Source organism: Salvia splendens, chromosome 14, assembly GCF_004379255.2.
Source record: "Salvia splendens isolate huo1 chromosome 14, SspV2, whole genome shotgun sequence".
Taxonomy (NCBI): domain Eukaryota; kingdom Viridiplantae; phylum Streptophyta; class Magnoliopsida; order Lamiales; family Lamiaceae; genus Salvia; species Salvia splendens.
Genome location: NC_056045.1, coordinates 3,849,755 through 3,871,407, shown reverse-complemented (window position 1 = coordinate 3,871,407; position 21,653 = coordinate 3,849,755). Strand labels below are relative to the sequence as shown.

General features: G+C 44.6%; 2 protein-coding genes across 3 annotated transcripts; one reads left to right on the top strand and one right to left on the bottom strand.

Moving 5' to 3' along the window:
- The first annotated feature begins 1,229 nt into the window (after nt 1-1,229).
- On the top strand, nt 1,230-3,356 carry LOC121763770. Its single transcript, XM_042159850.1, has 3 exons — nt 1,230-1,364; nt 2,735-2,842; nt 2,945-3,356. Exons 1-3 carry the CDS (start codon nt 1,254-1,256, stop codon nt 3,170-3,172), a joined length of 447 nt encoding a protein of 148 aa, XP_042015784.1. The 5' UTR covers nt 1,230-1,253; the 3' UTR covers nt 3,173-3,356.
- Nucleotides 3,357-14,552: 11,196 nt separating this feature from the next.
- LOC121764966 lies at nt 14,553-20,955 on the bottom strand. 2 transcript variants are annotated; one of them, XM_042161000.1, is made up of 2 exons: nt 20,771-20,955; nt 14,553-14,802 (listed from the first exon to the last, which is right to left on the bottom strand). In XM_042161000.1, the coding sequence occupies exons 1-2, from the start codon at nt 20,905-20,907 to the stop codon at nt 14,586-14,588; spliced, it is 354 nt and encodes a 117-aa protein (XP_042016934.1). In that variant the 5' UTR covers nt 20,908-20,955; the 3' UTR covers nt 14,553-14,585. The 2 variants fall into 2 exon arrangements, 1 of the variants encoding a protein (XP_042016934.1); XR_006042669.1 differs by lacking the exon at nt 14,553-14,802 and adding an exon at nt 20,488-20,645.
- Nucleotides 20,956-21,653: the final 698 nt, after the last annotated feature.

Genomic DNA, 21,653 nt, shown 5'->3' with positions numbered 1-21,653 from the left:
TGAGGAAAAAATTTGAAGATGGTCTGGCTTCAATTCGCAGAATGACTTACTACTAACTAGAGCCGACAATTTTCGACACGACACGATAATCTGACACGAATCCGCACGAAATTATTGGGTTGGGGTCAAGTCTTATTGGATTCGTGTCCTTATCGGGTTGACCCATTAAGAACCCGATAATTTCGGGTTGGGTTCGGGTCGGGTGCGGGTCGGATATGGGTAACCCATTAAGAAATAATATTATTTTTTTATTATTATTTAAAAAATTATATATTACTTTAATTTTTTAATTTCTTATAAATTAGGTTTAAATAATATAAAACAAATTTTAATTGTGTAAATTAGGTTAAAATTTAAGGATTAATCGTGTAATATTATGTTTTAATCGTGTAATATCAGGTTCGAGTTATTATCGTGTCGTGTCAATCCATATTATATCGTGTTGATAACGGGTTTGTGTCGGGTGCGGGTCGTGTTCGGATTTGAAGGTAGCAGGTCGGGTTCGTGTTCGGATTTACAGTTTCCTTAATAGGTCGGGTTCAGGTTTGGCCTTATTGGATTGGGTCATTATCAGGTTAACCCGATAACGACTCAATCCGCACGATTTGCTAGTCCTACTACAAACGTGCCAATAAAGAAATTGTGAAGAAACTTTAATTAGTTGCACATGTTATTTATGGCAACTTGTAGTGGACCGTTGTATCGCAGCGGCAGTGTCATCTACTTTTATTTCAATAATATCATTTCAATAATAAAAGAAAAATAACCAAGAATGATTTTGTCCCACATCAAAAGTGAAACATAAAACATTTAAGGATGTCTTTATAAAAGAGAAACAACCAATAATGATTTTGTCCCACATCGAAAGCGAAATATAAAACATTCAAGGATGTTTCTATAAAAGAGAAACAACCAAGAATGATTTTGCCTCACATCGAAAGTGAAACATAAAACATTCAAGGATGTCTCTATAAAAGAGAAACAACCAAGAATGTTTTCATAAATTCGCAAGCATCAAATATATCAAACATATATGGGCTAAGACGCATGATGATTGTACGTCGTTAAAAAAAGTTTCAAAAAATTTGAGAGACGCATGTCCCTCATGCGTGTCCGTGATGCGTCTCATTAAAAAGAGAGGTCATGCGTCTCTCCCAAACCCGGAATAAAAAAAAAACTCCAGTACAATTACGGAATCTAAGTTTTAGTCTAGAACAATAAAAGAAAAAACCCATAAAAAGGAGATCGCGTTTATGCACAAACCGAAATCAGGAGAAAAAATGGCGGAGGAAGGAAAAGCGCCAACGTCGCCGGCGGCTGCAGATGCGCATCTTTTTGGCTTACTCTCTAATCTCCTTCAGCAGGTGCACTAACAATGTCATTTTACACCGCTGTTCGATTTTCTGTATATGCGATCTAATTCCATATTTTGATTGATATTTAACTATTTTAGATTTGATAATCCGATATTTGATCTGTTTCAATCGGATTGAATTGTGGAGTATTTTGCCTGACTAGAAAAATTCTTAATTAAATACGTACTTGTTACTGGGATTATTGTTGTATGGAATTTGGGCTATTTCGGAATGAGCTATGCTCGTGTAATTGCTGAATTCGTGGTATGATTTTGTTCGTTTTGTAGCGCATCTTCTTCGTATGTAATTATCATGTGCTGTGGTTCATTGAAGCACGGGTTTCCCCAATTATTGTTAAATTTGGAACTTTTATCTCAATTATGAATGAGTGATTCTGCTTTTGGTAAATCATTGAATTGAAAAGAAAAATTATGTTCTTTTGTCTTTTCTAGTTATCAGTCACATTCTCTATGTTTCTGACTGATTGCATTTTCAGTGATGTTTGAGTGAATTTTTTGCTTAGCTACTTCTTGTAGTGCTAAGAAATGGCAAGGCAACTAAAATAGAAACAACAGAGAGCATCCAATCATTTGATACATGTATGCGGGTGTTTCCTTTGTGTAACAAGCTAGATTGATAAAATGTAGGATTGTGTTTTGAAGAATAGGATGGTCAAACAGAAACAAGTCCAAAACTAATCAATCCATCAAACTAAATGGTAGATTACCTTGGATTATTTTTATCTATCCATCATATCAGTCAAAGTAGACATACAATAATCCAAAGGACTGCACTTTCCTTGTATCCAAGCATGCACCGTCTCAGTTGAAAAAGAACAAATTGGAGAAGTCAAGTTGAATCATTGTTAGCACTGATAGCATAAGCATGTCACAATAAATGAATAAATTTACGAAGTGCAAGAAAGTGCTTTTTAGCCGGATGGCAGTGAATAACCTGCCACCATTTTTTGTAGAGTTTTATCATCCAGAAGTTGAGTAGCAGTTTCAAGGGAAGTATGAACAATTCTATTGATACATAATTTAATGCATTTGAAAATTTTCAATGTCATTCGATAACTTACAAGCTAACAGTCTATTGATATCATCCAACTGTTATTGGGTACTCTGGGGGTGGGGGTGCATTGAGATTGTTAAAAGTATAGCTTGAATTATTGACTTGTGAACAACTTTTTGTAAAATATGCACATATTAGCATTCACATATGGTATTATTCTTTTAAATATGTAGAGAAAGTATGCAATCACAGACATTCCTGTTTGTAACTCTTTCCCACTTATGGCTGTCAAGTATCTTCTTTACAAATTCAAGGCACTCCCTTTGCAATCTACTATATTCATCTACTTACAAACAATTCTGCAGGTGGAATCACTGACCAATCAAGAAGAAGTGGAGTTGCGGGCTAAGATTGAAGCTCTTGGACTTGAGGTCCGAAAACTTCCTTCAGAATCTGCTCAACATCTTAATGAGGTAGATGGACTTCATATGATATAAACTCGTTTTCGTGTTATGATCTCTCAATTCTCCTCTGTGGTATTCATTCAATTAAAGAATAGATTTTTCTCCAATTAGGTTGAGATAGCAAAAGAGTTGGACAAATTGTCCGCAAAGCTTGATCATGTTGATGAGTTGATATCTTCAACAATGGCTGAAGACCCGCAGGTCCGTGCTCTCTTAAGCACCACAGCTGATGTCTGGATGCCGGTTATTACCGCAACCTCTGATGAAAGACGTACTTTTACATCAATGGCTGGAGAAGATGGTGTTGGAGGAAAAGATCAAAACTCAGAGAAATTGTAGCTTCTGAATATACCAATATGAATTCTTTATTACATGAGAACGAGATGAGATAAACCTTTTATATCCATTTAACTCAGGCCTAGAAGCGTACGGAGTTGAATATGTGATAATGTGTGTGATGTATGTTACTAGAGACGTGAGTTACATTATTGAAGATGTATAATAACAAGTCCATTTATTCTCACTTCGACTGATAAGCTCCATGTTTGCATTTCATGCTTCCACTTCAGCTCCGACTACCAGAATTAATCGTCATGGACAATTTTGAAAAAAATCAAAACATCGTAGATTGCCAAAGTAATTGGATAAACAAAAACAGAGCCAAAGTTCCGTGATTTATAGATACAATTTATTCCAAATTTTTTTTGCAAAGTTTAAAGGTCATATGTGAATTATAGATTGAGTAGAAGTATTTTATATCCGACAATCTACACGAGAGATTCAACTAGTAATATGACATGATCAACCAGTGCAAAAGCCTGCTGAGACCAAATTTGAATGAAACCCCAAAGTCAGCACTGGTGCGAGCAACACATTAGTATACTCTCAATATTGCCTCGTGTTTATGCAACAGAGAATCTAACGATGTTAAACTCGGTCTCATTTCAACTGTGGAGGATGTAAAACAAAGCCAACAATCCACTGATGGGGTACGAACTAAACCCTAATGGCAAGCCCAATAACAGTGACGGCCCATCAGCCCAGAGCCCAAGAAAGAGTATCTGTTCGGCACCATAGAGTTCGGCACGACCAAAGAGTTCGGACTCAGCCTACAGCTCGGTAAAAGCCGACCAGTCAAGCTCTCCTCTCAGATCGGCAAGAGTTGATCGGTAAAGTCCAGCAGTTCGGTCTCAGCATTCGACCGAACTAGGAGTTAGTGGACTCATGAAAGGCCTCCACGACCTCCACTATACCCACGATCTATTTAGTGGTATGAAGCAGTTATTGAGCAGTTATTGCTCACCCACGATCTTGTTAGTGGGGCTGCAAACCACGATCTTAGTTCAATGTATAAATAGAACTTAGATCAGATAGAAAAGGGTTAAGCTCTCTAGAGATAAAATCATATAGCAAGGCTGTGTTGTAAGCTGTAATCCCAGATCAAGCAATACAATCTTGCCCTCCCTTCTTCCCGTGGACGTAGATTTACTTCAGTAAATCGAACCACGTAAATTCACCGTGTCGTAATTTATTTTTACGAGCATTTCTCATCATCAATAATTCGCGGATTCATCACTGGCGCCGTCTGTGGGAAACAGAGAACAAAATTTGTGATAAAGCGAATTTTTGATCCATTTTTTCCACCCAAAAAATGCATACCAGATCGCAGAATACCCGTATTCCAGCCCGTGAGAACCAGGAGGAAGCCAATCCATCCCATAGGTCGGGAAAACAGCCTAGGGATAAATCCACCACCAGTTCTCATGGCGAAGGAACAAGCCGCTCCAAAAATCGTCCCACTGAGTCTTCCCAGCAGCCCGATTTGAATGAGGCTGTCAAGCAGTTTTTGGCTGAAAAGCAGGAGGAATTCTTAACCTTCCTGCGAAAAAGCCAAAAGCAGCCGGAGACGAAAACGACGGATTCTCCTTCTCCCTCCGCACAAGAAAGTCACTACCGCAGTAGTGTCGCATCTCCCAGGAGAAAGAATCCTCAACCCCGACATATTCCAGCTCCTCCTCGGTACCGGAATCACAGGAGAACTCAATCTCCTCCATACCGACGAGATATCGGATTCGCCGTGTACGGAGCACTGAAGACTCCGTTCTCGGACGACATCACCCGAACTCCCCTACCACAGAACTACCGAACTCCGTCGATGACTTACGACGGGCTCGTGGACCCTCACGATTTCTTGGGGCGCTATCAATATAACATGGCGAACCAGGGTCTCAACGAGGTCCACATGTGCAAGCTGTTTCCCGAGCTGCTCATCGGGAACGCGAGAAGGTGGTTCGATAGCCTCCCCCAGGGCAGCATCAGATCTTACCGAGATCTAATGGATGCCTTCCACAGGAGGTTCTTTCAGAAAGCGGAAGCCCGAATCACTTCGGCTCAGCTGCTTTCCATTCGTCAAGGTCGCGACGAAAAAATTAGCGACTTTATGACAAGATTCCACAAGGAATGCCTGCAAGTAGACGATCTCAACGATCTGCTTGTCATCTCGGCATTCCAAAATGGAATCCTGCCCGGAGCTCTCTACAGGAAGCTCGTTGAGTGCGGTCCGCAGACAGCTCAGGAAATGTGGGACATTGCGGACCAGTACTCCCGGGCCGATGAGGCAGACCGTCGCAAACGGTCGTTAGACAGCTCATCGTCCCGAGGAGACAGAAGGAAGCCCGATCATAGCGATCAGGGGCATCCTCGCCGGACTCCATTTGAAAGAATTCAAAGGGCTCCGGTGCAAGACAGATTGGGACCTCGTCTCAATCCCGAGAAGCCGCCCGCTCAGTTCGTACCGCTGAACAAGCCGAGAGCGGAAATTTTCGAACTGCACTCTGACCTATTCGAAAAGCCAAAGCGGATGACGAAATCAGCCGCGCGCCGACCACAGGATAACTACTGCTCCTACCATCAAGACCACGGTCACGATACTGAGGAGTGCAGAAACTTGGCTGCAGGTATCGATGTTCTTGTGAAGGCAGGGACATTGAAAAAATACCGAAGTAAGCAGCCAAAGAAGAATAAAAAGCAGAGTGGTGCGAACTGCGCTCCTCAGGATCCGAAAAGGCAGCCGGATCCCGAAGGCGATGACGAGCCGCAATATGATGGAGTAATCCAGACTATTGACGCGCTCCCTGCCGGGAAGACCAAGTCGTCCCTAAAGTCAGAACGCAGAGGCTCCAATCGAGAGGAGCCAACGCATAAAAGGCTGAAGCAGGACGAAGTGATTACGTTCTCGGCTGCTGATCCCGTCCCGGCCATCTCTCCTCACCAAGACGCCATTGTCATCCAAGCCGGAGTGGCAAACAAACTGATCCACAGGGTGTTTGTGGATACAGGAGCGTCGGTTAGCATTCTTTTTAAAGAGTGCTTCGACAAACTAGAAGTGGACCCAGCTCGGCTCAGTCCGGCTCCGCTTCCCCTGAAGAGCTTCACTCAGGAGGACACCCGCCCTGAAGGTATTATCAGCCTTCCGATCACGGTGGGGAAAGCGCCTACTAGCTCCAGTACGATGATTGAGTTTTTCGTGGTGAAAGCTCGGTCCCCGTACAACGTCATCCTGGGAAGAGACTGGCTCAACACAGTTCGGGCCGTTTGCTCCACCTATCACCTCACCATCAAGATCCCTACTAAAGGAGGGATAGCGGTCATCCGAGGTGACCAAAAGAGAGCAAAGGAATGTCTGCAAATTGCGCTTAGAAGTGCCGAGCAGTCAGATCGGCACCACCAAGCATAGCAATCACAGCAGCCGGAGTCAGAGGCGATGACCGAAGTCATACCGGAGCCGAACTCGATGACAGTTCAGCTGTACGAAGACGATCCATCCAGAACGGTTAAGATCGGCTTCGCGGGAACGCCCCTACTTCGGGAAAAAACCATCCAGCTCCTCAAGGAGTATAAAGACGTCTTTGCATGGTCTCCATTGGACATGACCGGAGTGCCCCCCGAGGTAATCACTCATCGGTTAAATATTGATCCTTCAGTCCGGCCGATAAAACAGAAGCAAAGACTCTTTGCGGCAGAACGAAGTCAAGTCATCCATGACGAAGTCCGTCAATTATTGAAGGCGGATGTGTTATTCGAAGTGAAGTATCCTTCGTGGGTGGCCAATCCTGTCATGATCAAGAAAAAGGAAGGAGGATGGCGGATGTGCATAGATTTCACCGATCTAAATAAGCACTGTCCCAAAGATTGCTATCCCCTTCCGAACATAGATAAAAAAGTAGAAGCTTTGGTAGGCTTTGAAATTTTTTGTTTTCTTGATCTGTACAAAGGATACCATCAAGTTTTAATGGATGAGATTGACGCTTCAAAAACGGCCTTCATTACTGATTTCGGCATTTTCGCTTATAAAAAGATGCCATTCGGTTTAAAGAATGCCGGAGCCACTTATCAAAGGATGGTAGACAAGCTTTTTCGGCACCTGATTGGAAAGGAGGTCGAAGTGTATGTTGACGATATAGTCGTCAAAAGCAAAAGCACTTCGGAGTACGAGCACAACCTCAAGTCCACTCTCGACGTGCTCAAGAAAGCCAACCTCAAACTTAATCCCCAAAAGTGTACCTTTTTGGTAGATTCGGGAAAGTTTCTGGGTTGTTGGGTTTCAAAGGACGGACTCAAGGCAAACCCCTCAAAAGTTCAAGTCGTTCAGAACATGGCAATGCCGAAGTCCATACATGACGTGCAAAGGCTAACCGGATGTCTAGCCGCACTGAATCGATTCCTTTCCCAAGCAGCCGAAAAGCAACTGCCGTTCTTCAAGGTGTTGAAAAAGGCACCAAAGTTCGAGTGGGGAGCCGAGCAGAAAAAGGCCTTTGACGAACTCAAAAGTTATCTAGCCGAGCTTCCTATTCTCTCTGCTCCAACCGAAGCCGAAGTAATATTCTTATACTTGGCGGCATCGGATCAAACCATCAGCGCGGTGCTTGTACGAGAAGAAGGCCTAAAGCAGCTTCCCATCTACTTTACAAGCCGAGCATTAAGAGGTCCAGAAACAAGGTATCAACCTCTGGAAAAAATTGCTCTGGCACTAGTAAATGCAGCAAGGAGACTGCGGCCATACTTCTATGCTCACAAGGTATGCGTCTTAACTGATCTGCCACTTCGGCAAGTGTTGACCAAACCAGAAGCATCAGGCAGAATCGCCAAGTGGGCTATAGAGTTGGGAGAGCACACAATTGAATATCTACCTCGGAAAGCCATCAAGGGACAAGCCTTGGCAGATTTTCTTGCAGAAGCAAAGTTCGATCAAGCAATTCCTGTTATTGCCGAACAGAAGAATTCTGCCAATGCCGAACTAGCACAGCCCTTGGAATCCGAAGTAGAGCCGCCGGACTGCTGGAGCGGATTCGTAGATGGAGCTTCAAACAAGATGGGAAGTGGAGCTGGTATTTTACTTGTCGCTCCCGACGGACACGAGGTAACCTACTCACTTCGGTTCCTATTCCCCACTACTAATAATGAAGCCGAGTACGAAGCCCTCCTGGCCGGACTCCAGTTAGCGCAAAGTCTGCTCGTCAAATCTCTCAAAGTCCATTGTGATTCACAAGTCATAGTAAATCACATGTTGGGTACAAGTGAAGCCCGTGACGAGAGAATGAAGAAGTATTTGGACAAAGCGCAAAGCATCAGCCGAAGTTTCTCCTATTTTCGGATAATCCGCATTCCCAGAGCGGAAAATAGCCGAGCAGATACCTTAAGTAAGTTGGCCTCAGATCCGAACTCAAAGGCGGAAGAATTAATGCATCGAAGCATTGATGAAGCCGAGGTACATTCAGTATCCAGCTCGCCGAACTGGATGACGCCGATCTTGCAGTATCTGGATCAAGGACAATTGCCCGAGGATAAGAGAGAAGCTCGGAAGATCACATGCCGAGCACTTCGGTACGAACTTCATGAAGGAGTCCTCTTTAGAAAGTCTTACCTCCAGCCGTTATTGCGGTGCGTAGGACCAGAAGAGACGGACTACATCCTCAGAGAAGTTCATGAAGGATCGTGCGGTAGCCACATCGGAGCCAGAGCTTTAGCTAAAAAAGTTCTGAGATGGGGATATTATTGGCCAACCATGGTACAAGAGGCAATGCAGCTCGTCAAGAAGTGTACGAAGTGCCAAATTCATGCAAATGTCCCAAGGATGCCGCAGACCGATCTATACACTATGCAAAGCCCTTGGCCTTTCATGCAATGGGGCATAGACATAGTGGGACCACTTCCTCAAGCTCCTCGGCAAATGAAATTCCTTATCGTTGCCGTGGACTACTTCACGAAGTGGGTGGAGGCTGAACCATTAGCTACGATAACGAGCTCAAAGGCATTGGACTTCGTCTGGAAGAACATAGTGTGCCGATTTGGCATACCCCACATCCTCATCTCGGATAATGGGACTCAGTTCACCGACAAGACGTTCAAGAATTGGTGCCAAGAGCTGAACATTCAACAGCGGTTCACTTCGGTCTCCCATCCCCAAGCAAACGGACAAACGGAAGTAACGAACCGGATTCTGGTGAAAGGGTTAAAAGCTCGGTTAGAACAAGCCAAAGGACAATGGGTAGAAAATCTCCCTCAAGTCCTGTGGTCCTACCGAACTACACCCAAAACCTCCAACGGTGAAACCCCGTATAGTCTGGTGTACGGCACTGAAGCCGTAATTCCGGTGGAGATCGGCGTACCCAGTCCCCGAACTCTAAATTTCTCCTCAGAAATGAATGACGACGGACTGAGAGCCGAACTAGATCTCGCCGAAGAAAGAAGAGAATTGGCGTGCATAAAAGCAGCCAAGTATAAGGAGCAAGTAGCCCGGTATTATAACCAAAGGGTGAAAAAGCTTCAATTTCAAGTGGGAGATCTCGTCTTGAGAAACAACGAAGTAAGCCGAGCAGAAAAGCTGGGCAAACTCGAACCCACATGGGAGGGTCCGTATCGGGTGTCAGAAGTCCTCGGCAAAGGGTCTTATAAATTGACTCACATGTCAGGAGAACAAGTACCCCGAACATGGCACGTCTCCAACCTCAAGAAGTTCCACTTGTAAGAGACAAAGTCCGGTCAGTCTGTCTTGTGTCTAGTTCGGTCATAGGGGTACATGTTTTTATTTGTTTGTCTAGTTCGGTCATAGGGGTACATGTTTTTATTTGTTTGTTTTTACTTGTACTTTTTACTTGTCGTTTTATAAAAAGTTTAAAGTTTTTTTTCTTTCGTCTTTTTCATTTTTTCCTATGTGTTTTGTCTTTATGTGCTTGTCGTCTCTTACAAATGGTACCAAGGTATATCGTTCTTTAAAGACTGATCCCCTTTTTAGATCGATTATTAAAGACTATTGTGAGTCCAAGCTTCTAAGGAGGATATAAGACCACAAGTCAGCTTAACAAGCAGTCCGTCTGAAACGAACTGCAATAAGCCAACGATTGTGAGTCCAAGCTTCCAAGGAGGATACAAGACCGCAATTCAGCTTAACAAGCACTTCGTCTGAAACGAACTGCAATAAGGGAAAGTCCGATCCACGCGATAAACCTCGCCGAATTAGGACGACCAAGTTCGGTCAAAGAAGTTTACCTCATAAGACCGGGGACGACCATGTCTGGTCAAAGAGGTTTACTGCATAAGACCACTTCGGTTAACTGGGAAAGTCCGATCCACGCGATAAAACTCGCCGAATTAGGACAAGGGAAAGTTCGATCCCGGCGACAAAAATCGCCAAATTAGAACACAAACCAAGTCTGGTCAAAGATGTTTATTTCATCAGACCAAAGACGAGTCCGGTCAAAGATGTTTATTTCATCAGACCAAAGACGAGTCCGGTCAAAGATGTTTATTTCATCAGACCAAAGACGAGTCCGGTCAAAGATGTTTATTTCATCAGACCAAAGACAAGTACGATGAAATTTTTTCGCTAAGCTGTAAATACAGTGTTAGAAGCGAAAACAAAATTTCATTTTTCAAATCTTGTTCGGCATACAACTCAGCTACCCTACAAAATGGCGTTACGCTATTACAAAGGACTATTCTACTGTCCAGGGTTGCTGAAGTTAAGCCACCTATCTGCAAAATCCTCTGGAAGCCGAGTTCGGTTGTTCCGAGCAGATGAAGAATAAGCAGGTCGACGAGATGCTATCCTCGACCCAACGCCTCTTCCTCGAGCCCGAGAAGTCCTAACACCTCGGCGATGAAGAGTCTCTGCAATAATCATCTGCTGATCTTGCTCACTCATAGTCACAACTCCTCGGCGAATTTCAGTCCGTCCCTGTCTTGACGATTCCGGTTGCTCCTGAGCCCGTTCTCGTCTTGACGTTTCCGGCTGTTCCGGAGTTCGTTGTTGGCTGGAAGTAGGATTTTGAACAAGGGAACCAGAGGCTTGATCTGGAGTGCGAGCATCTGTTGGCACGATATGCCGAAGGAATCTTTCTATGGAGGGGCGCCGAGAAAGAACAATGTCGTACCGAGAAGCCCAGCGCCGTAATGATTTCACAACTTGTTGGCAAGCCGAGCTCTCTAGCGCATTGTTCCTCCGGAGTAGATGATATTCCTCCCACAGTTCGTCAACTCGACTCTGAACATCTGATATGGTCAATCCCCCGCGCACACGGATGTAATCCTCGTACGCAGTCCTCTCAGCAATGGTCGTATTCAGCTCGGCCTCCAGATCCTTCTTATCGGACTCTAAGTCCTTATTATCGGCCTCCAGCTTCACTAAACGAGCCAGAAGCTCGTCATTCTTCGTCTGATCGGCTATAGCTCTTTTCTCAGCTTCGTCTAAAGCCGAAGAGTACAGCCGTTTCCAGTGAAGTAACTCCATCTCCTTGAGTACAAAGCAGCTATGTTAGTTCGGCAGCTGTACCGAGCAGATAGTAAAATACAACAGGAATAAAGGCGAGTACGAAAAGCTATACGAAGACAAGTGTAGAGAATTTTTCATTCACAAGGAAAATTTTTTACACTAGGAGGGCTTCAAGGCCATTTTACAAGGAAGAAACTAGACTAAGAGAAGGGAGACGAAATCATACTTCGCCAGCTTCGTCTCCGGCTCCTTGGTCTGGTTCAGCTTCTTTCTCCTGAACTACCTCAGCCCCGGCCTCGTCTCCTGCCGGCCTCGCCTCCGCCTCCTGATCGGCCTCCTTCTCCGGATGCCCGGCCCGCTCGACTTCGGCCTCCAGCTCCAGCGGCTCGGCCTCACCCTCTCCGTTGTAAGTCGAAGCGGGTGAAACGGGTCCCACGGAGGCAAAGATAGCCTCCAGGTTCTCGTCCCGATCAGCTCGACAACTCCGGACTCGGTCTGCAGAAAGCAGGACCGAGGATGAAGCGAGCTCCTCAAGGAGCGGCAGATTCCGAAGCCGAGCTGCTATCTCTCGGCTGTACAGAGGCAGCACGACGTCGGCCCCCTGCTCGCCCTTATCGGCAATTAGCCTTACCAGGCTACCGACAAAGGCCGAGAACTGGCTGCTCAAAAAGAGTTTCTCCGTGTAAACACGGAGAGCCTCCCCTTGGGCAACCACGGCAGCAGCATCGCTCCGCTTCGTCTGCTCTCGCTGGATGACGAGCTGGTTTTTGGCAAACTGAGCTTCATCCTGGGCCGAAATCCTAGCAGCTCTGGCCTTCTCAAAGTTAGCCTCAGCCTGTTCGGCCCGATGACAAGCAGCCGCCAACTTCCTCTGCATCTCGGCATAGTCATTGGACGCTTTGGAGAGTTCGACGGCGACGAGCTTGGAGAGCATATCGTTCCTCTGAAAATGGATAAAGAAAAAAGTCAACAAAGGGGCCACAAAAAATACAGAAAAAAAAGCAAGGCCAGAAAATCAAGAAGAGAGTTCACCTCGGCGAAGTCCGTGGGCCATAAAAACGGCTCACAGATATGTTCCGAAGGAGGCGCCAAGACCACATCTTTCTCTGGCACTCTCGGGGGCTTCTGGGCCCTCCCCTTCCCCTTTGCCGAAGTCGACTCCGGCTTCTTCGGATCCGAAGAGGTTTTTTGCCTTTTCGGAGTCCTCTCGGCATCAGACGCCGAGCTGGTCGTTTTCGGCCTCTCCGGCTCCTTGGACTCCGAAGATTTTCGGGTAGCCTTACTCAGCATGTACACTGCCAAAAAGCAAGAAAGCAAAGTCAGGTTTTCTTCGTTAAAGCAGTAGAGCATAAAGATAAAGAGAAATCCTCACCCTCGGCCTCTTCGTCCGAAGACGAGATGTCGAACACGACGTCGCCCTTGACGAGCTCAGACTCCGGGTATTGTTTCCTAACTATGGGAATCTTGTTGAGCTCGCCATCGAGCTCGTCCAACGGTTCAGGCCGAGGGTGACGGATAACGGACTCCGGCCCTCTCCAGGGAAAACTAGGAGCCGCGGTCCTATCATAGTAGAAGAAGCGATTTTGCCACTTCGGCCACTTCGTTTTACAAAAGGCTCTAAAGGGCTGTAAAGGGATCAAGTAAAACCAAGACCCCTTCCTCTTAAATTGAAAGAATTTAAGGATCGCCTTCAAAGACAAATCCCTTCCTAACCTACGGAGTTCGGCAGCGAAGGCCGACAAGTGCCTCCAAGAGTTCGGAGTCACTTGGCCTAAAGGAAGCTGAAAAAAATCTAGTAAATCTATAAAGGCAGAAGGGAGGGGGAAACGAAGCCCGCATTCTAAGCAGGCCTCGTACACGGTGGCGTACCCCTCCGGCGGGGAGTCAGCCCTATGATCACCGTCAGGTACCACCGCCTTCCCCCCAGGAAAAAAGTATTTTTCGGGTAGGGATATCACAGTATCCTTACTCAAAATACTAGGGAAATACTCTACGGTCTTCTCCCCGGACTCTTTCCGGCCAGAAGACCCCTTATCCCCTTTCCTACCGCTACCCGACTCCGAAGAAGAAGAAGACATTTTTCTTACTTTTTGAAGATGAAGAAAGTCTGAAGAAGCTCTTGAAAGCGGAAGAAAATTTCTCGAAAAAGAGAGAGTATAGAAGACGCAACAGCAAAAGTGTTCAAATGAGGAAAAAGGAGCATACTTATCAGATTCGGGAAAGATTTCGAGATCGTTGCGCCGTTTCGAATCCCACCTTTTCAGGATTCAACGGCCGGATTTTACTGTCGCATTTAATGCAGGCACGCGCAAGGCACGTCCCCTGACGTCAGCCTCCCCCTTACCATTATCCAGAATGCCGAAGTGACTCACCTCGCCGAAGTGATTCACTTCGCTTTTCGGGGGGGGTAGTGATGGGGTACGAACTAAACCCTAATGGCAAGCCCAATAACAGTGACGGCCCATCAGCCCAGAGCCCAAGAAAGAGTATCTGTTCGGCACCATAGAGTTCGGCACGACCAAAGAGTTCGGACTCAGCCTACAGCTCGGTAAAAGCCGACCAGTCAAGCTCTCCTCTCAGATCGGCAAGAGTTGATCGGTAAAGTCCAGCAGTTCGGTCTCAGCATTCGACCGAACTAGGAGTTAGTGGACTCATGAAAGGCCTCCACGACCTCCACTATACCCACGATCTATTTAGTGGTATGAAGCAGTTATTGAGCAGTTATTGCTCACCCACGATCTTGTTAGTGGGGCTGCAAACCACGATCTTAGTTCAATGTATAAATAGAACTTAGATCAGATAGAAAAGGGTTAAGCTCTCTAGAGATAAAATCATATAGCAAGTCTGTGTTGTAAGCTGTAATCCCAGATCAAGCAATACAATCTTGCCCTCCCTTCTTCCCGTGGACGTAGATTTACTTCAGTAAATCGAACCACGTAAATTCACCGTGTCGTAATTTATTTTTACGAGCATTTCTCATCATCAATAATTCGCGGATTCATCATCCACATTACTAACAGATCCTATTATCCAAGATATGAATAGGAAGACTAGGAGACCAGCTAAAATCGTTAGGAATGGAGGACTCGAAGCACCATCACTTGATTTAGAGTCATCTGCTTTTTTCTCAGGGTTCGTATTTGATGCAGATACTCGAATCCGCCTCTTCTTTTCTTGCAGATAAAGTTCCTTACCGAATCTGAAAGGGTTAGACATAACAAACTTGAGTTCAACATCAAAGAAACACCAAGGCCAAGTTGATCAAATTTGGGAAATTTAGGCGAGTGTTATACAACATATTCGTCGTTTATCTATTAGACTATTTCTTACACAAAATTGTAGGTCGATATATCCAAATAACAGTGATCAGGCATCCAGAAAGACATCTATATGGTTTCCCAAGTTTAATCAAAACCAAAATCATAATAATTTTTCAAAACAAAATGCTGCTCTAAAAAAAGGAAAGACAAAATTACACCTCAGTGAAGGCTAGGATAGAGCTAAGCAAGAGGGGTACTGCATCAAACTTTATTCCCCTCGATTCACAGTGTTCAATTACTAGCTTGAGAGCTTCTATACTAGTGATTCAGTGAATCCTTCCCCTAGCATTTTTCCAGATTTCTCAAGCTTCTATACTAGTGATTCAGAGCATCCTTCCTCTAGCATTTTTCCAGATTTCTCAAGCTTCTATACTAGTGATTCAGTGCATCCTTCCTCTAGCATTTTTCCAGATTTCTCAAGCTTCTATACTAGTGATTGAGTGCATCCTTCCTCTAGCATTTTTCCAGATTTACAACTACAACGCATATCTTACATAAAATAAAATTAACACAAATCAAAGTGTTGGAAAGAGATCCGGAGCACCTACAAAATCAAGGAGAATATTACGTATTGAATGAGAAGATTACGGAGTATCTCTACCGCATAATTAGGAAGATTTAATTGGGACAATATCTTACCTTGTATAGTCATATTCTAGCCTATATATCTTGTACTATACCATTGTGAATAATAAAGAAATAAAATTACCCAATTCTACATGGTATCAGAGCAGGTTTGGTTCAGAGAAATATCATCATAGCCCTAGCCCCAAATATACAATTCTCGACCGAAACGGCGAGAACCAACCAGATTCAATATGACCGACGAAAACAAAGATGGAATCGAACCAATTGCCGAAAAAATCAGATCAAGCAAGAGCGTTACCGTGGCCTTCAAGCTTAATGGATCGAATTACTCACTGTGGGCTTGCCTAATGAAGGTAGCCATTGGCGGTAGGGGAGTCTACCGTCACATCACGGGTATCCCGACTCCACCAAGACCGGGAGAGAAGGGCTACACCGATTGGGAGGAGATAGACTTAATAGTCTTCTCGTGGATCATCGACAACATGGAGACGCATATCATAGCCGATTTTGTGCATCATCAGACGGCGAAGTCCCTGTGGGATACATTCGCCGTGACGTTCGCAAGCTCAGCCGATTCGTACCTGATTTACGACCTGCGAGAGAAAGCAAGCAGAGTCATCCAAGGAGACTCAAGTTTAGAAGCCTATTGGAGTAAACTCCATGGGTTGTAGATGGATATCGACCGATGCCCACACAAAACGGTTGATTGCTGCGATAAGGGAGTCTCACAATATCGAAGCATCAAGTCAGAATTGAGGTTATTCACATTCCTCACCGGACTACACGAAAGATGCGATTGGGTCAGACGTGAAATCCTCAAGGAGGATCCGTATCCCTCAGTCGATGAAGCGTACGGGTGGGTGAAACGGGAGGCAGCTCGATTGAAAATCATGTCACCGGCGTCCGAATCACCCACCGTCGCTGCTGGAAACGACTCATCATTGTGAGTAGGGTTCGGCTTTGGAGCCAGAGAACACCGCCAGTCGTAACCCCAACACCGCAGCCAACCACCGCCACCACGCCAGAACACCACCCGCCGGGGAAGCACCAAACCAGACAAGTCGAAACTTTGGTGTTCCCACTGTGGAATGCACAAACACACCAAAGACACATGCTTTCAATTGATCGGATATCCCGACTGGTGGGAAGAGGAGAAATCGGCAAAGGCGATTGGAGACGATGGACGAAATGGAGATGGAACAGGGGTGGAAGGAAACCGAGAAGCGGTGCAGGAACAGAAGCCCGAAGCCGGCGGCCTCCAAACCGGCGGAGGGCGACGTGGCGACGGCGGAGGAGGGAGGACGGCCGAGGCAATGGTGGCCTCACTGAAGCTGGGCAGCGGCGTGGAGGAAGAAGGAGGTAATGGGCTGGGGGAGCCGAACCCTAGCCCTAAATCTAAACTCTTGCAATTAAATCCCCGATTTTCTCCTAAATTGCAATTTAGTCCCTCGATTTTGCCTGTTCAGGAAATTGAACCCCAGACAAAGAAAGCCTTTAATTTTGACCCCCAGACTAGGAGAATTTCCGATTTTGACCCCATTATATGTAAAAATTCATTTGCCCCCCTAGAAAATTTATCATATGCTTTTGAAACCCGAGATTGTGATGAATTTGATGATACCGGGTGGATTTTTTATTGTGGTGCCACGGATACTATGACCTTTGATAAAAGGGATTTTGTGAAATTTTACGAAACCCATAAATCACACATTCAAACAGCCAATGGGGGGTTGACTCCAGTTGAGGGGGCAGGGACTATAGAAATATTCCCGAATGTGCAGATTACGAACTGTCTATATGTGCCGAACTTATCTCAGAAATTGATGTCCATTAGTCACGTGACTAAGGAGCTAAACTGTACCCTACTGATGCAACCGAACTTTTGTCTCTTACAGGATATCCGGACGGGGAAGATTATTGGATGTGGCACTGAACGCCGTGGACTCTATTTTGTAGATGAGATCGCTCGACACGATGGTACGGCGATGCTTGCTCACGGACCCACCAATTAGGAGACTTGGCTATGGCACCGAAGAATGGGTCATACTTCTCCGGGTTATTTGAAATCTTTATTTCCCAAACTTTTTGTTCCGAAAGATTTTTCTTGTGAATCGTGTGTTTTGGCCAAGAGCCACCGTAACTCTTTTAAACCCAATGATACACGTGTTGAGACTGTTTTCTCTTTAATACATTCTGATGTGTGGGGCCCGGCACCTATTGGTACTAGTTCCGGATTTAAATACTTTGTGATATTTGTTGATGATTGCAGTAGGGCTACATGGGTATATTTTATGAAACATAAGTCAGAAGTTGTTGAAAAATTTATTATGTTTTATAAAATGGTCCAAACCCAATTTCAAACAAACATTAGGATCCTACGGTCAGACAACGGGGGGGAATTTGTGAATAGTTCTATGTCTCAGTTTTTTAGGGATAACGGGTTGATCCACCAAACTTCATGTCCTCACACACCAGAACAAAATGGGGGTAGCAGAGAGGAAAAATAGGATCATCCTTGAAATGACTAGAGCACTCCTTTTTTATTCCAAAGTCCCACCAATTTTTTGGCCTGAAGCAGTTGCTACTTCTGTCTACCTTCTCAACCGTCTTCCCACAAAAACACTACATCGAAAAACACCCTTGGACCATATGGCTACCTTAACACAAATCCCTGCAGCCTTATCCCTTCCACCCAAAATTTTCGGCTGCACCGTCTACGTACACGTTCCAAAATAAGAAAGAACCAAATTTTCTCCGTGTGCAATTAAGTGTGTATTTATGGGGTATGAGATCACTCAGAAGGGCTATCGATGCTATGACCCTAAAACTAAGAAAATTATCACTACCATGAATTGCAACTTCCTCGAAACAGAATTCTTTTACCACCTTGGGACTCAGGGGGAGAGTGAGAGACAGGTGGAGACCCAAGAAAGCGACTCCCTTCGGTGGCATGTGCCAAGTCACTTTGATATGGGACCACCAGAGCAAGTTGGTACCATCCATGAGTCGAATTTGTCTACAGAAACAAGCCCTTCAGCGCTTCCGCCGCGTTCCTCTGATCCAACTGTACCGGAATCCGAGGTAATCTCTGGCATACCTTCTGAGGATACGACTATTATTTCTAACCCCCCTGATACAGAGGAAGATACCGCTATTGATCAAGACACAGGACAATATGTACTTCCGCCGCGCAGTACAAGGGGAGTTCCTCCCAAGAAATATTCCCCAGAGAGGATAGGAAGGAGAAATAGATACTCAATAGCAAGCTTTGCTGAAGCTAATATCTCCAAAATGGCGAGGGCATTCCAGACTGCATTGTACGAGGAGGAGATACCTCGAACGTTTGAAGAAGCCATAAAAATCAAACATTGGAAGGAAGCGATGCTGGTTGAGATGAAAGCATTGCAGAGAAATCACACATGGGAGATCAGTCCACTACCCGAAGGGAAGCATACCGTAGGGTGCAGATGGGTCTTCACCATCAAGAGGAGACCAGATGGGACTGGTGGCGAAAGGATACACTCAAACTCAAGGTATTGACTATTCTGAGACTTTCTCTCCAGTTGCTAAAATGAACACTGTAAGAGTACTTCTATCTATAGCGGCAAATAAAGACTGGCCTCTCCATCAGTATGATGTCACTAATGCTTTCCTTCATGGAGAATTGAAAGACCCGATTTACATGGAAGCCCCACCAGGTTTTTCAGAGGAGTTCGGGCGAGAGAAGGTATGTAAGTTGAAGAAAACCCTATACGGGTTAAAACAATCCCCAAGAGCATGGTTCGGCAGATTCACGGAAGTAATGAAGAAGTATGGGTATCAACAAAGCAGCTCCGATCACACACTCTTCATCAAACGAGAAGGTGAGAAAATTACTTGTTTGATAATTTATGTGGATGATATGATTATCACTGGGGATAATGACGCCGAGATAGAGCAACTAAAGGGACATCTGGCAGCGGAATTTGAAATGAAGAATCTGGGTGACCTCAAGTACTTTCTCGGGATCGAGGTACTTAGGTCTGGAAAAGGAATTTTTATTAGCCAACGCAAGTATATACTGGACCTCTTGGCAGACACTCCTATAGTTCAGAATCATGGGCTCCGAATCACAAAAGGAGCGAACTCTACGGATCGGGGAAGATACCAGAGACTCGTTGGGAAGCTCATCTACTTATCCCATACGAGACCAGACATTGCCTATGCTGTAGGAGTTCTCAGTCAATTCATGCACAGTCCTCAAGAAGAACATTGGGAGGCAGCGCTTAGGGTGGTACGATACTTGAAAGGAACTGCCGGACATGGAGTGCTATTTCGGAAGAATGGGCACCTAGACATCCACAGATATACTGATGCAGACTGGGCAGAGAACCTGATGGACAGACGATCCACTGGAGGATACTTCACCTTCGTTGGTGGGAACTTGGTAACTTGGAGAAGTAAAAAGCAAAATGTAGTGGCACTCACAAGTGCCGAAGCTGAATTCCGAGGTATTCGAAGTGGCTTAACCGAAATATTGTGGCTTAGAAGATTGATGAGAGAGTTGGACTTGGAGTCACAGAAGACTTGTAAGCTGCTATGCGATAATAAAGCTGCAATCAGCATTTCGGAGAATCCAGTGCAGCATGACAGAACGAAACACGTCGAAATTGATCGACATTTTATAAAGGAAAACCTTGAAGAGAAGATAGTGGAGATCCCGTATGTGAAATCTGAAGACCAGCTAGCCGACATCTTGACTAAGGCCGTCTCCGCAAAGAATTTCCAAGAAGTGCTGGGCAAGTTAAGTTTTGGAGACCCCGTCACTTAACTTGAGGGGAGTGTTGGAAAGAGATCCGGAGCACCTACAAAATCAAGGAGAATATTACGTATTGAATGAGAAGATTACGAAGTATCTCTACCGCATAATTACGAAGATTTAATTGGGACAATATCTTACCTTGTATAGTCATATTCTAGCCTATATATCTTGTACTATACCATTGTGAATAATAAAGAAATAAAATTACCCAATTCTACACAAAGATGAACTCGTCACTATCTGAATCGCAACCGCAAAAACCTTCAGTCAGAAACTAGAAGCAATACTTACAAATATTCTCAGCTCAATGAGTCGCGAAACCAAATATCCAATCTAAACCGGAAAAATCGCTACATTACATATTTTTTTTAACAAGATCAGATAAGAGAAAACCGAGAATGCGTCGATATAGAGAAAATTGATGATGAATTGGAGCTTGAAAATGAGAGAACGTGTACCTTACATTGAGATTGGCGTTCAAATTAAGGCCGGCAGGAACAACGCGGTTAAATAAAGGGGAACAAATTGCGAGTGAGGGACGGCGGAGAATTCCAATTGAGTATGACGGCGGCGCAAAAGTATAGAGAGAAGCCATGATTTAGCTGTTTGAAACTTGAGCTAAGTGGCTGAGCATGAGAAAAACGGAAGGGGAAAGGAAGCATAGAAATTGGAAATGAAAAAGATGATAAATATGTGGCCTTTTTTTGTTAGATGGGTCAGAATCTCTATTTCTTTCCTCCACAAAAAATTAATTTCATTGGTAAAGATAGATACAAATTTGAATGAGAATAAGAATAATAACGCCTTTACCATGCCTATAAATCTATAATAATCCTCCGAAGATATACGGAGTAATAATTTTCAAAAGAAAAGATGGAGATATTTATAAAACTCCTACAAAACCTAAATTAGAAGTAGATCAGTTTATTGAAGAGATGATAGTCAGCCTATCTTTATCTCTTTATACTCCAACTTATAAGTTTGCGTCTTCTAACTAATATTTTTAGCTTTCTGAGTTTTTAGGCTTTCGAAGACAAGGTTAGTAAGTAGTACTTACTCCCTATAACTTATTAGGGCTCAACTTCCTCTTTTTTCGTGAACTCTCACCTGTATCGACATGGCCATTCGGTCCCAGAGATAATTCGAGGGATAAGCCATTGACTTGATTAGAGCTTGTTGTCGTCAACTCTCTCTTTTCTGGTGAACTCTCGCCCATATCTATATCGCCAAACGGCTTCATAAAAAATTCAAGTGGATAGACATCCTCTTGATTAGGGTTTTTTGTCGTCAACTTTCTCTTTTTTCGCGAACTCTCGCACATGTCGGCATGGCCAGTCGGCC

Coding starts and splice junctions, on each gene's coding strand:
- LOC121764966 (XM_042161000.1), bottom strand. CDS start 20,907: ATGGCTTCTCTCTATACTTTTGCGCCGCCGTCATACTCAATTGGAATT. Junction 14,803..20,770: donor AACGCCAATCTCAATGTAAG/GTACACGTTCTC, acceptor TAACCCTTTCAG/ATTCGGTAAGGAACTTTATC.
- LOC121763770 (XM_042159850.1), top strand. CDS start 1,254: ATGCACAAACCGAAATCAGGAGAAAAAATGGCGGAGGAAGGAAAAGCG. Junction 1,365..2,734: donor TCTCTAATCTCCTTCAGCAG/GTGCACTAACAA, acceptor ACAATTCTGCAG/GTGGAATCACTGACCAATCA. Junction 2,843..2,944: donor CTGCTCAACATCTTAATGAG/GTAGATGGACTT, acceptor TTCTCCAATTAG/GTTGAGATAGCAAAAGAGTT.